Consider the following 15,199-nt stretch of genomic DNA (forward strand, 5'->3'; position numbering starts at 1 on the left):
AGGAAGATATCATGGTCGAATTTTCCACTCGAACCAGGGGAGGGAATATATCATGGTCTAATTATCTACTGGAATTAGGGGGAGGGAAGGAATATATCATGGTCGAATTTTCCACAGGAATTAGGGGGAGGGAAGGAATTTATCATGGTCGAATTTTCCACTGGAATTAGGGGGAGGGAAGGAAGATATAATGGTCGAATTTTCCACAGGAATTAGGGCGGTTGAAGGAAGATATCATGGTCGAATTTTTCACAGGAATTAGGGGGAGTGAAGGAAGATGTCATGGTCGAATTTTCCACAGGAATTAGGGGGAGGTAAGGAAGATATCATGGTCAAATTTTCCACTCGAACCAGGGGAGGGAATATATCATGGTCTAATTTTCCACAGGAATTAGGGGGAGGGAAGGAATTTATCATGGTCGAATTTTCCACTGGAATTAGGGGGAGGGAAGGAAGATATAATGGTCGAATTTTCCACAGGAATTAGGGGAGGGAAGGTAGATTTCATGGTCGAATTTTCCACTGGAATTAGGGGGAGGGAAGGCTATGGTCGAATTTTCCACAGGAATTAGGGGGATTGAAGGAATATATCATGGTCTAATTATCTACTGGAATTAGGGGGAGGGAAGGAATATATCATGGTCGAATTTTCCACAGGAATTAGGGGGAGGGAAGGAATTTATCATGGTCGAATTTTCCACTGGAATTAGGGGGAGGGAAGGAAGATATAATGGTCGAATTTTCCACAGGAATTAGGGCGGTTGAAGGAAGATATCATGGTCGAATTTTTCACAGGAATTAGGGGGAGTGAAGGAAGATGTCATGGTCGAATTTTCCACAGGAATTAGGGGGAGGTAAGGAAGATATCATGGTCAAATTTTCCACTCGAACCAGGGGAGGGAATATATCATGGTCTAATTTTCCACAGGAATTAGGGGGAGGGAAGGAATTTATCATGGTCGAATTTTCCACTGGAATTAGGGGGAGGGAAGGAAGATATAATGGTCGAATTTTCCACAGGAATTAGGGGAGGGAAGGAAGATATCATGGTCGAATTTTCCACTGGAATTAGGGGGAGGGAAGGCTATGGTCGAATTTTCCACAGGAATTAGGGGGATTGAAGGAAGATTTTATGGTCGAATTTTCCACTGGAATTAGGGGGGTGGAAGGAAGATATAATGGTCAAATTTTCCATAGGAATTAGGAATTAGGGGGAGGGAAGGAAGATATAATGGTCGAATTTTCCACAGGAATTAGGGGGAGGGAAGGAAGATATCATGGTCGAATTTTCCATTGGAATTAGGGGGAGGGAAGGCTATGGTCGAATTTTCCACAGGAATTAGGGGGATTGAAGGAAGATTTTATGGTCGAATTTTCCACTGGAACCAAGGGGAGGGAAGGAAGATATCATGGTCAAATTTTTCACAGGAATTAGGGGGAGTGAAGGAATATATCATGGTCGAATTTTCCACTGGAACCAAGGGGAGGGAAGGAAGATATCATGGTCGAATTTTCCACAGGAATTAGGGGGGTTGAAGGAAGATATCATGGTCGAATTTTCCACAGGAATTAGGGGGAGGGAAGGAAGATATCATGGTCAAATTTTCCACAGGAACCAGGGGAGGGAAGGAAGATATCATAGTCGAATTTTCCACAGGAATTAGGGGGAGGGAAGGAAGATATCATGGTCGAATTTTCCACAGGAACCAGGGGAGGGAAGGAAGATATCACCGGCGTGGGCTTCAATGTGGTCAGTTTAAGCTAGGAGCAATAAACACAGAACCCCACACAAGGAGAACGCAGCCCGTCAAAAGTCGTGCATTTTCTTGTGTACGAATTTCATTGGTTATACGCTTTAGCGCCTGCTGCCGTCGGAAGGGAAAAATTCGGAAATTGTCCTCCCCCGCCAGTAAAAACATTCAGATTAAAGGTTCGTTCAATGGCAATTGTTCACAACGCTGCGTTGGCTTTTTAAAGGCGAGCTGCGTTCACCTTGTGTTGGTTGCTCCTAGGTTTAAGGCAACCAATGAGATACCGGGCGGATTTGATTTTTATCGCCTCAACATTATCATCCTCCCGAAACAGAAATAAACACATTCTTGGTCAGAGTGATATTTGGGGTCATGTAGGAGCGCATTAGATTTTTTCAATTATAGGAGTATCTGCGAAGTCATTTGAAGTAACTCTCGTTTATATCGTATCAGTTTTCGTTGTTTGGAAACGTGGCTGTCGGGAAAGAAGGTCGCCTGGCTTCGGTCTTTACATCAATAATTCTACATTCCAGGAAGGTGCTCGAACGAGATATATTCGGGAACAACGTTACCCGGGGATGTAAGCTTAGAGCTACGAGGGTCGTCTACGTTTCGTAGGTAGTAACGGCTAACGCCGATTTCAAAAGTAAGAATAATAGCGCGGCCCTAGAACCGTAAATCCGTTTTTTTATCTCGTTCGTCCCGCAAAACCTCTTCGCCGATGTCCTCCGTACAATTCCTATAAATACTAAGACCACGGCGTTGTCAAGAGCTGCCCGAATATTACAATCCATAAAACATAAGATGAGCCACTTTTGGCTTCAAAATCTCACGCAATATGTATACGTTGAAAATGAAATCGAAGTTTTGAACTACAATACTGGAAATATGCTTTATATTTTAGTAATCTGGACTTTTGCCATTGGGAATTGTGGTCGTTGTTCGCAGTTAGAGCATTATCACGGTACGCTTTCCCGCCATCTTTCCACGACAACATATATTATTTATGATCGCGTTGCGCTATTTCGTGCCAATGTCTTTAGTTCATTGGCCTAATGTTCTTTTTTATACGTGTTTGAATAGTATTTACTATATATATCTAGGACTTATAAATCTGTAAGAGGATTAAATTTTTCTCACGAGTAAAAAATCCCGTTAAAACAAATTTTAGTCACGTCAATTACAAACTTGATATCGAATACGACAGGATTTCAAATATCATATCCAACAGCAATTTTCATTCTCACTTAATGTACGAAATGGAAGTTTAGATAGAAATTCGCTAATCGCAAATTCTCAAAGAAAACTTTATACGCGTATAAAGAAAGGTGGGTAAAAATGCTGACCCACCCAGCAAAATTTGAATTTATATGAAAGACTAATGAGAAACTGTTTTTTCGTGACACGTCGTCTGAAACGCAGACGATTTTAAACCGGAAACACGAAACTACGCAAGACAGGAAATTCGTCTCTATATAAATTCCAATTTGGTAGGGTGGGTCGACATTTTAACCCACCTTTTAATATATGGGTATAAGGGGCGTAAAAACTAAAGACCCAAATCGTCTGTTGAAACGCGCTCCGAATGGTTTTTAACATAACTAGCGGCATTCATCCCTTGCTTCTGTTAAATTTAGTGGTGGAAATATCAAATTCGTTGATCTATAGTTAGTAAAGAAGTATATTGAAATTAGGTCGAAAAATCATCCGTTAAGACGCTCTAAAGCTTATTTTGAATGTAACTATCGCCAATAACTCATAGTTTCTGTTCACCTGGCACTACCGTGTCACTAAAATGTAAACCTCGAGTCCCACTCAAGATTTTTTGGTTCACGCTTCCACCTATGTAAATTAGTAATGAGTGTGGCTCTCATTATTAATTTGCTTGATCTATGCCTATGCAAAAAATCCACGAAGAACAATTATATGATGAAATAATTCTTCGGTTCCTTTGCACGTATCTTTTTCACGCATTTAACGTAATAAAAGAAGATCCTTTCACGGAGCTAGCACCATTAAAGGACCTTTTTTAAATAACGAAATGATACCAGATGGCGCCAACAGTCTGAAACATAAAAATATAACATTATATTTTTATTTAAATTCCGATTATTTTCCTGAGTTCCACTTTTGGTTATATTTAAGCATAACACACCGCTTAATATAGTGTAAGAAGTGGTTAAATAAAAATTTAATCCATTCCCGGCAAAACTTTTAAATTGGTGACATCTAGTATATAATTAAAGCGTTAAAATGGAACCTCCAATGGTTTATCTCCAAATGTTTGTTTCCTCGTACAAAAGATGCGAATCTGCAAAGACGCCTTATTTTAGTTTGCCTAACTAACTGATTATAAAGACAGAAACGACTTGTACTTCGAATTTAAATTTTAGATAACTATCAAGGTGGCATTTTCACATTTTACCAGATGTAACATTAACCGACTGAATGTTGAATCATTTAGTTCGAGACTTCCAGCTGTAGAATGGTTCATCCATCGAAATGAAAGCGAGTTTGTAGTTCCGAATTAGGCGTTCATTAAGTCGTCGTGCAATTATTGATGAAGCAAAATACACACGGGTGACCGATAAAATCAACCTTATTTTAAACTTAAACGAGCTTCTACACTAGTCTATTTGTTTCTGCAAATTATATTAGCCGCAGACTCCAATAATTGAGATTCATCCGATCGTATAATCCCGATATTTAATTGTAAATACTCTCGAATCACCAACGATAATTTGAGTGAATTTAGGTCACACAAGACGATATTCCAAAGATGGCCATTTAGAATTGAGCCTTATGGAGGAACAGTACATAAATTGGAAATTTCGACAGACCAGGAAATCGTATTCAAATGCAGTTTCGTCCTAAACGAACCAACGCGAGATCTGAAAAACCCACCCTCTACCAGGACGCAACCTATCGTGCATTGGAGAAACTAAATATAAAAATAAAAATATAGAAGTCAGAGCGACTAATATATTTTTTAGGAAAAGTGAAACGTTACGCTCAAAACTTTAATTTCCTAGGAAATATTAAAAATATTTTTCTTAAACTAAAATGTTCAGGGGAAAATTAAACGTTTCCCTCAAAACTAAAATGTTCAGGGGAAAATTAAACGTTTCGCTCAAAACTAAAATGTTCAGGGGAAAATTAAACGTTTCGCTCAAAACTAAAATTTTCAGGGGAAAATTAAACGTTTCGCTCAAAACTAAAATGTTCAGGGGAAAATTAAACGTTTCGCTCAAAACTAAAATGTTCAGGGGAAAATTAAACGTTTTGCTCAAAACTAAAATTTTCTGGGGAAAATTATACGTTTCGCTCAAAAAATTAATTTTCTAGGAAATTTTAAAAACATTTTGCTCAAAACCCAAATGTTCTGTTAAAAATTAACCTTTCGCTCAAAACTTAAATATTCTGGGAAAAATGAAACGTTTCGTTCAAAACTAAACTGTTCTGGGAAAAAATTAAACGTTTCGTTCAAAACTAAAATGTTCTGGGAAAAATTAATCATTTCGCTCAAAACTAAAATGTTCTGGGAAAAATTAATCATTTCGCTCAAAACTAACGTTTTCTGTGAATAAACTTATAATCCTAAAAATATGTGTTACTATAAATATGCCATTTTGGATTTAGTGCCTTTAAAATAAATGTATTCCCATTCATATTTTGTATTAATACCTTTCGGATTATGATTATATTTAGTACAGTTTGCTGCTCTGTAATTTTGGATGCCCCAAGGGGTACTATTATTAAAAGTATTCTTTTTATTTTTCCCGCGCAGAAACGATTTTCAAGAGGTGTACCTTAAAACGCTTCAGAAAATTTCTCATTATAGAACGTCTAGACAGATTCTGAACAAATACTGCCAGAAAAATTTTAAATGTACAGAATCTTAATGAAATATGCAAAACCAAAGTTCAAATAAAAATTCGGGAAAATCATTTAACAAACGAGTAAAGAGAATTGAAATTGTTCGCTTCAATATGCTGGTAAAAAGATCGGAATTCTCGAGATTCGCACTGTCGCTTCAAACCAGTGTCTATGCAGAGTTTCATTACATAAAGGCCGTATATGATGAAGACAACCCGGTTTTTAGGCACTTTAATTGATTTTGGCCGCCATTTTCCAAGATGGTGGATTTTCTTTAATTCATTAGCCGCTAGATTATCGTCTGTTTAGCGGAAGCTTTTGTCGTTTTTAGACACAAAGTGTCTGCTTAGCCAAATAAAAAATCAGTAGCTAATTGAGGTTCCTACGTTGGCCACTAGGTGGCTGGCTCAACGTTAACTAAGAGGGATAATTTGTTCCGCATTAACCCTTTTGTCGGCGAAAATGCCTGTACTCGACAATGTTTTGTGGCTTCCTTCTCTCGCTTGATCGAATCAGCGAATCGCTTTCTGCCGAGACCTCAACCCCGCCACGAGTGCCTATTCTGCCTAAGTACCCTTTCTTCGTTCCTACTTTCTCGTTACATATAATCAGAAGTTGATAATATATCTCTAACGAAAGAAGTAAGACATTCAGTAGGAGCGAATTTTCCGTCAAACCACGAATGTGTACAACGCTCCACTCAAAATGTACCACGATTTAAAATGTCGAAATTAGTTCATTTGAATAGGTGTTTTCATAAATTCCCATCAAAGAACTGCCTAGGAGGTGGTATTCTCTATAGGAAGGGACATGTAACTGTATGTAGTCTTTGGTTTTTATTGATTTTTCGGGAAACATGTTTGCCAGCTTGTGGACGTCCATTCATGGGAGTCGCGCCGACGGTTCTAGAACTGGAACGTATTGAAATGAACTGCCATCAAAGACTGAGGGGGCAATTTTGGTCGGGGGGAAACAACATAGCCAGATTTTATGAAAACACCTATTGCTCTGAGCTTGAACGGCCTCAAGGTGGAATAGAACCGCCTCTCATTTAATTGATAATTTAGCGAATAAAATGCATAAGGATATTTTTTTGTTTATAAATCATACATGTTTAGCCAATACTAAAACGCTCCTTATGTACGCCTTGTCTAAAGACTAAATTTTTTTTTCGTGTACCCTGCTTTACTTAAAATGGGTGTCCGTAGTCCGATTTCACCTATAATAAACTAGGCTTAGGAACATTTCAATTTCAACCAGAATCTTCGATTGCTAAAACATGTTGCTAGAAAAGGAACATCCTACTATAATTATATCTCTATTTGTTAAGCAGGAAAATTGTGATATTCAGAATTTTTATTTCAACTCTATAGATATTATCAAGCCCCCCCCCCCCCCCCTAAGTTTGAAACGAATGGGAGTTTAACGTTCGGCGAATGACTGACCAAACTGGCTACATGAATCCACCTGGAGGTGAAAAAGCGAAACTTATGTACAGATCCGCCAATGCATTCTACCGCAAACTACTTTGTAGACGACAAGAGGTAGTATAGGCTTGGAGGTATAGGTGGTAGGGGTTAGGGGAAGGATTTACTCTTTTTCTCCGCCAGGTAGCGTAGATCCTAATTTGGATTTGTTCCACGCCTTTCTAGTGCTGAATACATAGGCCCTTCAGCCCAATTCAATGAAAGGCTTATGATATTATACTACGTGTCACATTAGCTCGCCAGAAATAGGGCGTCGTCTTCAAGTTAGGAAAGGTTCCGACTCCGAAGTATAGTCGTGAAAATAAAACCGTGGAGGATGATCACGTGACTCTCGACGTTGTCGTTCGAACTTCTAGAGAACTGTGCTTAGCCTCTCTATTATTATTGTAAATATACATAATTTTTAAGCAGTGGCGTGTACAGAGGGGGTTTGTATGAAATTTTCTCTGAAATAATACATAGTGGCAGTTTTTCAGTTGCCAATCTAAGTTTTAAAAAGTCTTTAAAAAGTAGACAATTTCTTCCGTTTCATCCGCTTGCAATTTGGAAAATCACAAGATTCCTTCCAAACCCCAAAAACAAAATAACCGTTTTGTTTGGTGTTTACATGAGGAATTTAATTAAATACTGAGCAATTTTAGCACCTCTCGCCTGAACGCGAAAGTCTTACGTTTCCAATTTTTAAGGTATGTTTGGACTAATGCGCGGAAAGGCCATAGAACGTTCTAAGCTCGTCCGAGTTTATCTGCTTCATTTGAAACAAAGTATGTTCATAAGTAACATAAAATGGATAAGTTGACACTGAGCGATTTCGCTAAATGTACCACAATTTGTACCGCGTTTTGCGTGAATGATAGTAGGTCATAGAGCGATTGCGAAAACGCAACTTTCGGAACAGGAAACTCGTCACTTTGTAAAATTTCTGCCAGCTAAGTTTGATGGCGATAAATACACGGGAAAATACCTTTAGTTCTAAAATTAGAAAATAACTACATTCAGAAACGATGTGAGTGTTAATAAAAGTTATTTTGATGCTTAGATTCAATAATTCATTATAATTTTCCCAGTCGAAGCGTTATTGTTAATTTTAAAAAGCGTTAAAGGCCAGAATTTTCTAAGACTAGTAACAACTAGCGGTTAGTCCTTAGCCACGTAATGATTTATTTTGCTTTTGGCGCAACAGACGATCATTAAAAAATAGCTTTGGGGATGATGATCATACTTATGATTATTATGTTACTTATGATATGATTTAATTAAAAACTGGCTAATATAAGTATTACTCTTCTGAACACGTGCCCCAAAACAGTAAAACTCAGATTAGTGTTGTTAATTTTCCGTAAAAATAAAAGGCGGAAACTTTTCCGCAAATCGGAAAAATTAAAAAAGGAAACATAAATTACTCTTAAGGGTTTTTAATGTTTTTAACTTTTTATCGATATAAAATGTCTAATATAAGTAAGCATACTACAAAACATTAATATTGTTACATTCATAATCAGTTTAAACTAGTCTAGAGGATTAGTTTTACTTTCAGATTCGAAAAAATGAGGCGAAAATGCCGCTTTATTTAAATTTGCAAACAGTATATTAGACTTATCATGGAATGAAAACTTTTTTATTTTTTTCGGAAAAATACGGAAAATATTCCGGAAAAAAGGCCTCGGTCATTTTCCGACTAACAACACTAACTTAGATACTCGTCGCTGCTGGTTTTTCCAATGAGTGACGTACGATCTTTTTTGAACGGATTGACCTAGGCTTAATACCATTTTCCAATTCAATATCCATATTTAGGACAAAATGTTGATTGTTTTCGAGATACCACCAAGGATATACTCTGTTTCGATAATTTCACCCCACACGAAAGGCTACAGTTTACTAACATCATGAATCTATTAAACCCATGAATATTCAACTGGAATACCTTAGGTCATCTCCGGCGACGCGTGGAGCGGAGCCAATTAACGGATTTTGAAATGACGTTTTAGCGCGCGACGCTACAGGTACATGTCTTGGGCACACAGCCTTCTTTGCGTGCTTTTTTCACCATAACATGTAGAGGTATTTTCCCGCGCAAAATGAATTTTAAAAGGCGTCAATTTATAGTGACGTAATCTAAGTAGAACTCAGCTGAGTCAGCTGTTATTTATAAACAGTCGAAACGTTAGTTCCTAAAATGACGCGTTATGGTTATGTTTCCTTTTTGCAGTATTTATCATTAATCTATTTAAATAAATAGATCTATCTATTTAATATTTTATTAGAATAGTTTTTATTAGAATAAAATTATATCAGAGCATTTATTATTTAATAATAATATGGCAAACATTGGCTCCTGGTTTTCTTCCAAAGTTTCACCGAGGGCTTAGCTTTTCAGAGATAGTTTGTATGTTTAAATTGTTAAAAACCTCACAGGCACTCGATAGCATCGCTTCCAAAATATCGGAGTAACATTCCTTTTCATTTTATATTTTAATTCTAGAAAGATTTAAAGCTTATTTTTAACAAAATAAAGTGAACCGTCCGTGAGAAGTAATTTCGCGGCTATTCTGCTCTCGTAAACTATCTGGCGCTAAAATGAAATAATTTCCGAATTCGTTCTTATTCGCTTAAAAAAGAGAATCACTCGTATGGCGCGAAAATAGGCTCCGCCCCACGTTCTCTCAGAGCACGGCCAACTTCGATCACGGGTACCACGCTTTGCGCGGTACGCGCGATCGAAGTTGGCCGTGCTCAGAGTATACCGTGGCTAATGATAGAGTTTAATATTCATGGGTTCAATAGATTCATGCTACCATTTATATTCATAATATCATCAAGAATGTATTTATCGCTCGGTATTTATTTATGCTTAAGGGGAATGACTTTGTTGAGACAATCGGCGGCCATCGTGGTCTAATTTTCCTCCGGCTCGAGAGGGGGGAAGGAAAAACGTCACCGGGGTGGTCTTCAATCTCGCAGAAGACGGCAGTGTTAGGGAACCAATTAGATACCTGGTTGATTTGATGTTTTTAGAGCTACAAAATCGTCTCGACGTAGTCACTTCTCTTAAGTACAAATAGATATATTAAATTGATATCATCAGGGTGACCACAGAATATTTTAAATTCCTTTAAAGGAATTTATCAGTGAAATATAGGAAAATAAAGGAAGAAAATTGGGGGGGGGGGAATATTATACAATAATAGGAAACGGTTGTCAAAATTGTTTAAAGTGGGTATAACATAATAATAATAATAGGCTAGGCTAATACCCTTGGCACCACCTTGGGCCTAAGTCATCGAGCGACTTTTAAAGCCATTAATTCCGGTGGTCGGGTTACAATGCGTAGGAGGGTGGTGGCTAGCCCTGCATGCCACGCGAGCCAACAGCTCACTACACTCACTATTACCGTTAACCTCGACAAGTTTTTATGGAAGGGGAAACCGAAGATCTGGGGGTAAAACCCCATAAACCAGTGGGGAGAGAACTTGCAAACTCAACGCAAAAGGAGTTGTTCCGACTTTTCACCCAGTGCCACAAGCTGGGATCGAACCCAGCTCCTCTTGCTGCGAGTCGAAAGTGCTAACCACTCTGCTTTATTCAAAATAAAGTTGATAACCGATAGAAATAGACGAAAACTATCGGTGAACAGTGTTGAAAGTAAGCATCTTTAAAAACTGACGTTCTAAAGACTTCTAAGAGTAAAATATCAAATTTTTTAATTTCTTTAGACTTTTGAGTTAAAATATAGGGTATTATAGGAAATATAGGGTATTTTAGGAATTTTAATGAAATTATAGGAGAAAAAAGGAAGGACGTTAAATTATAGGAAAAATAAGAAATATATAGGAACTTTGGTCACCCTGTATCATATAAAATATATAATTTTCTAACAGACGATAAAACGTAATAAAAAAAATCTGACCGTAACTGCCAACGTCACTCCGCTCATCAGCCCTACTGAACGTACCCCTAAAAGGCACCTTTTATTGTTCCCGTGAGTTTAAAACCAGGCACGTGCGTCTGAATGATAACAACAAAGGACTCATGCATATTTAAAGCGGCGCCGTTGATATTCTCCGAATAACCTCTAATTTAAAGAGAAGCGTTCGCTTAAGTTCGAAACGGGTCCCATTCCATTCGCGGTTCCTTTGATCCGAGTTCAGGCAAATATCGCCCGTTCCAGGTGTTATCATCCTTCAACAAATCGCCTCCGTCGCGAGCCCAAAATATCTCTATATAGCGGGAATCGATTCCTCGTCCGAGAATCGCCTTCCTCCGTCGTGGATCCCGCTGCACTTAGCTAATCACTAAATGTACGATATGAGAACTACCAAACCAATAAAGCAGCTTCTGCCATTTAGGGCGCTATAAAACTTAAATTCTGAAAGTGGCCGTATGGGCGAGCATTCGCAAACAGCCTCTTTATTGAGTGTAAAACGCCACTTCCTCTACTTCGCGTCTCTCTCTATTTGTATGGAATATCTTCGCTGTAATTTAATTAGCTTCACGCAGTGGTCAATAGTTGATTGTGACGCGTTTTTGCATTAGGTAATGCGTACACTTAATCTTAAAGGTGCATTATACCGCATCCGTTAATCCCATCCCTCAGACGAAATGCCAAAGGCCATTTGCGAAGTATGTAATTTCATTTCCAACCTAACGTATCTTCAGATACCTTATTTCGTCGTTTTATGTTATGCTTTTTATGCAGTGCCGTATTTCCGCCTAGGCCAACGTAGCGCCTATAGGCCCAGGCGCCTATGGGCCCAGGATCTCTAAGTTCTTCCCTGTTTTTATGCATCCAAACCATATGCATATCATAGTGCCTATGCTGGTTAAATTTCACTAGAGATTACCTACTGTAAATTACTGTCGTAGCAGACGGAATTTTTTAATTACGCAATTGCCATTCGTTTGCGGGGTCATCATTTAGTGGACGACAGTTTCTAGAATTCAGAGATATTAATCAAAATTATATGTACAAGACTGTTCTTTAAAATATTTTAATTAAATTGTAGTGAATCCCAGTGTTATTATTTCAATTAAAAATTATTAACAAGCAAAACTTCTTTCAAATTATATATTTGAAAAATCTTTATATTTACACAATATTTGAGTAACAAATCTCGATTTATCTTGAAACTTCCACTTTTGAGATACGGCATTTTGGAAGTAAACCGAATACGAAACTTGTCTCCAAAATGGTGACCTTGGCGAAAGCTACGGAGTGGTACTACTGTATAGTACATTACGTTTAGTATATTACCAAGAATCCATTTTCGTTCCGCAATGCCATAATTGCTTTATTCATGATAATCATTAGAATGAACATGAATTTGGACACCATTATGTACTTGCGTATGGTATTTGATACATTTCGTGCAAGATATATATCATCATTACTCTAAATGTTATGATTTTTTCGCTTCCTTTGTATCACGAGTAATAAGTGATTAAACTATCTATCAATTCGCTTAAATGAATTTGGCCTTTTAAGGTTGTACTCAAAATTAAAATCAAAAATATAATTAAAGCCTACATTTAAATTACCGTACCTAATAATAACCATAAATTTTTGTCCTAACTAAAAAAAGAAAACATAGTATATAACACACCAATTTAAAAGAACTAATCATGATATAGTTTAATTAGATAGTGTGATCGTGGCTCAAATTATTGACAATGCTTATAAACCCGTCTTTAGTCTTCATTTGGTAAACCTAAGTCAGTTTTTATATTGAAATATGAATGTAAAAAGATATTTGGTTTCCTAAATCCGATTTATAAGCCGCGTATGAAAAGAGTATTCGATTAATTAATTAACTTAAGACATTACCGTTTAAATGAAAGTGGTTGGGATCATATCAATCGCTTTTTCGGAGACTTTCAATCTAGACCCGTAGTTCTTTAAGTATGCGCGAATAACACTTGAATAATCTTTCAATTCATCGCGATTCTTAGCTAAGTATTGATTTCTTCTTAGGGTGCTGTCTTTTGCAACCAGAAAGAAAGCGCTTTAATTCCAATATTCTTCCTATGTCATTGATAAGCCGTTTCTAAACTTAAAACGAATATTATTTATAACTAGCCTCGTATTTCTTTATGAGAAGGTCAATTCAGTGAGAACGAATTATAACTTCGATAGTTTCTATAACTCTTGAAGGTGAAACCGTTATATTGAAGATCAATTTGGAAAATAAAGAAAGTGTGCTATAGTTTCGCTAAGATTTTCAGTCATTGCAGAATTACGAAGTTTTCGATTTTTTTCAGGCTTCTCTTACACCAGATTTCTGGATTAGAAGATATTTCGGAATGAGAGTAAATATGGTACATGCGCTGAATGTTTTGATCTATAATATGAATAAATGTTACCTGAGACTAAGTCTTTATTTCTAGTGTAATTGCAAGTTTTAATCATTTAGTATCGAAAACCAACGTTATAACTAGACCAGTGGATTGTAGTGTAGTTGATTCCTTGGGTATAAGCTTAGCTGATTATTATTATAATTATTATGAATTAAGTGTAAGTTAAACAACTTGCACTTCAAATAAATAGTTAATATAAAACCAACATTGCATTTACACACTTCAATTTGAAATTTATTCCACGACTTTGCTGTCCAAATATGACAGACAATATCCTCGGATAAATTACTAGACTTTCTCGAAAATTGCTTTCTATCCGAAGATATTCGCAAAAACTGCATATCATCTCATTGGCTTCAGTTGCAACCTTAGAAGGGAGAAGGTCCATACAACCTGTTCTAAGCCAACCTTGGACTCGCGAGGTATAACTTGCTCGTATTTCTAAAAATAACTTATTACACAAAACCTTTCTACGTGTCAGTCCAAACACGTAAAAACGACATAGAAAAGTTGAAGCTCGTCCATAGATTATTTGCTCAATGTGAACTGAAGTATGATTTAAATTTATTCACGTGGTTGGTTCGAATTCGTATACATTTAGTGTGACCCGTCCACCGCTAACTGACTTGGGCCTAGGTTGGTGCCTTCGGTATTAATTAGCCTATCTGATTATTATTATTATTAATATTAAAATTGTACAACCCCACATTGTCTTGCCTTAAGAATAGACGTATTCAGTAAACCAGAACTCTATAACTAAACTCAACCGGTAAACGTTCAAATTTCACTTGTACTTGAATCGAGATAGTAAGCACTCGTAAATATTTTGTACAGCTGAAATTCGGTGATTACCAGTGATTACTCACAATTTTTACGTGATTTCCGGTAATGATTTTAAGTGAATTCCCGTGATTACCTACGATTTGTACACCTAATTACCTAAGTGACTACCCCTCGCCTTGAATGTAAAACCTTCTAAGATTTCAACTAAACACGAGATCATACTCGTGACAATATTAAGTCGTTAGTAGCAATTTCCACGTAGAAATCTGTCACTCTAAATCGGAAGGCGTCTGTCTGGAGAGAAAAAACAGAGGACGAAGAAGTGTCCTTGAGCGGTGGTGGGTACTTACGCAATGAGTTGTATCGCCGGATGATGTTTTCAAGGAAAGTGTTTTGAGGAGCCACAAGACCTCGTCTTCCACCTGGCATTTTCTCATCACGGGTTCAAGAGGACAGATCAACGAGATGAAATGCAGCACTCCCTCCAAAGAAAGAGCGGCGGGAAATATTCTCCTCGGGTGTTAGTGGATGTGGCGCCGCCGCTGGCCGCAGATTCTTCGCGCGATACCTGATGCCCTTTGATATTCAGATCCGATAAAATATCTCTCTCTCTCTCTTTCTCTTAGCCGCGACGTGAGACCTTCGAGTTTTGTTCGGGAACCAAATCAAACTCTGCACGCGCCGCACCCGCGATGTTCATGGTTCCTGGTAATGGGCGATCTCTCTGATCGAACATTTAAGATTTTTCGATTTCAGAATTTTTTGCCGAAAACGGACAGTCCTTTACTAAATTGACCTATCTAAACGGAAAACATTTCTCGAAACGAGCACCATTTTGAGGTGAAAGCGACTGGGGGGACACGAGAGAGTACTCGGCGCTAGAGCGAGTTTTCCGAGATACAGCCGAGATGAAAATCCTGAGTTGGAAAAATTCGAAACATTTACATC

At 37.5% G+C, this 15,199-nt stretch overlaps 1 protein-coding gene across 1 annotated transcript in view; it reads right to left on the minus strand.

Moving 5' to 3' along the window:
- The window catches only part of LOC149939895 (potassium voltage-gated channel protein eag-like), a 95,494-nt gene extending 80,568 nt beyond the window's left edge, over positions 1-14,926 (minus strand). The window contains exon 1 of the mRNA XM_090177889.1: positions 14,602-14,926. Within this exon, the coding sequence (XP_090034015.1) occupies positions 14,602-14,680 (79 nt within the window). The 5' untranslated portion in view covers positions 14,681-14,926. The remainder of the gene's footprint in view (positions 1-14,601) is intronic.
- Between the last annotated feature and the right edge of the window lie 273 nt (positions 14,927-15,199).

The sequence above is a fragment of the Leiobunum rupestre genome, chromosome 6 (assembly GCF_980474605.1).
Source record: "Leiobunum rupestre chromosome 6, qqLeiRupe1.1.hap1, whole genome shotgun sequence".
Taxonomy (NCBI): Eukaryota; Metazoa; Arthropoda; class Arachnida; order Opiliones; family Sclerosomatidae; genus Leiobunum; species Leiobunum rupestre.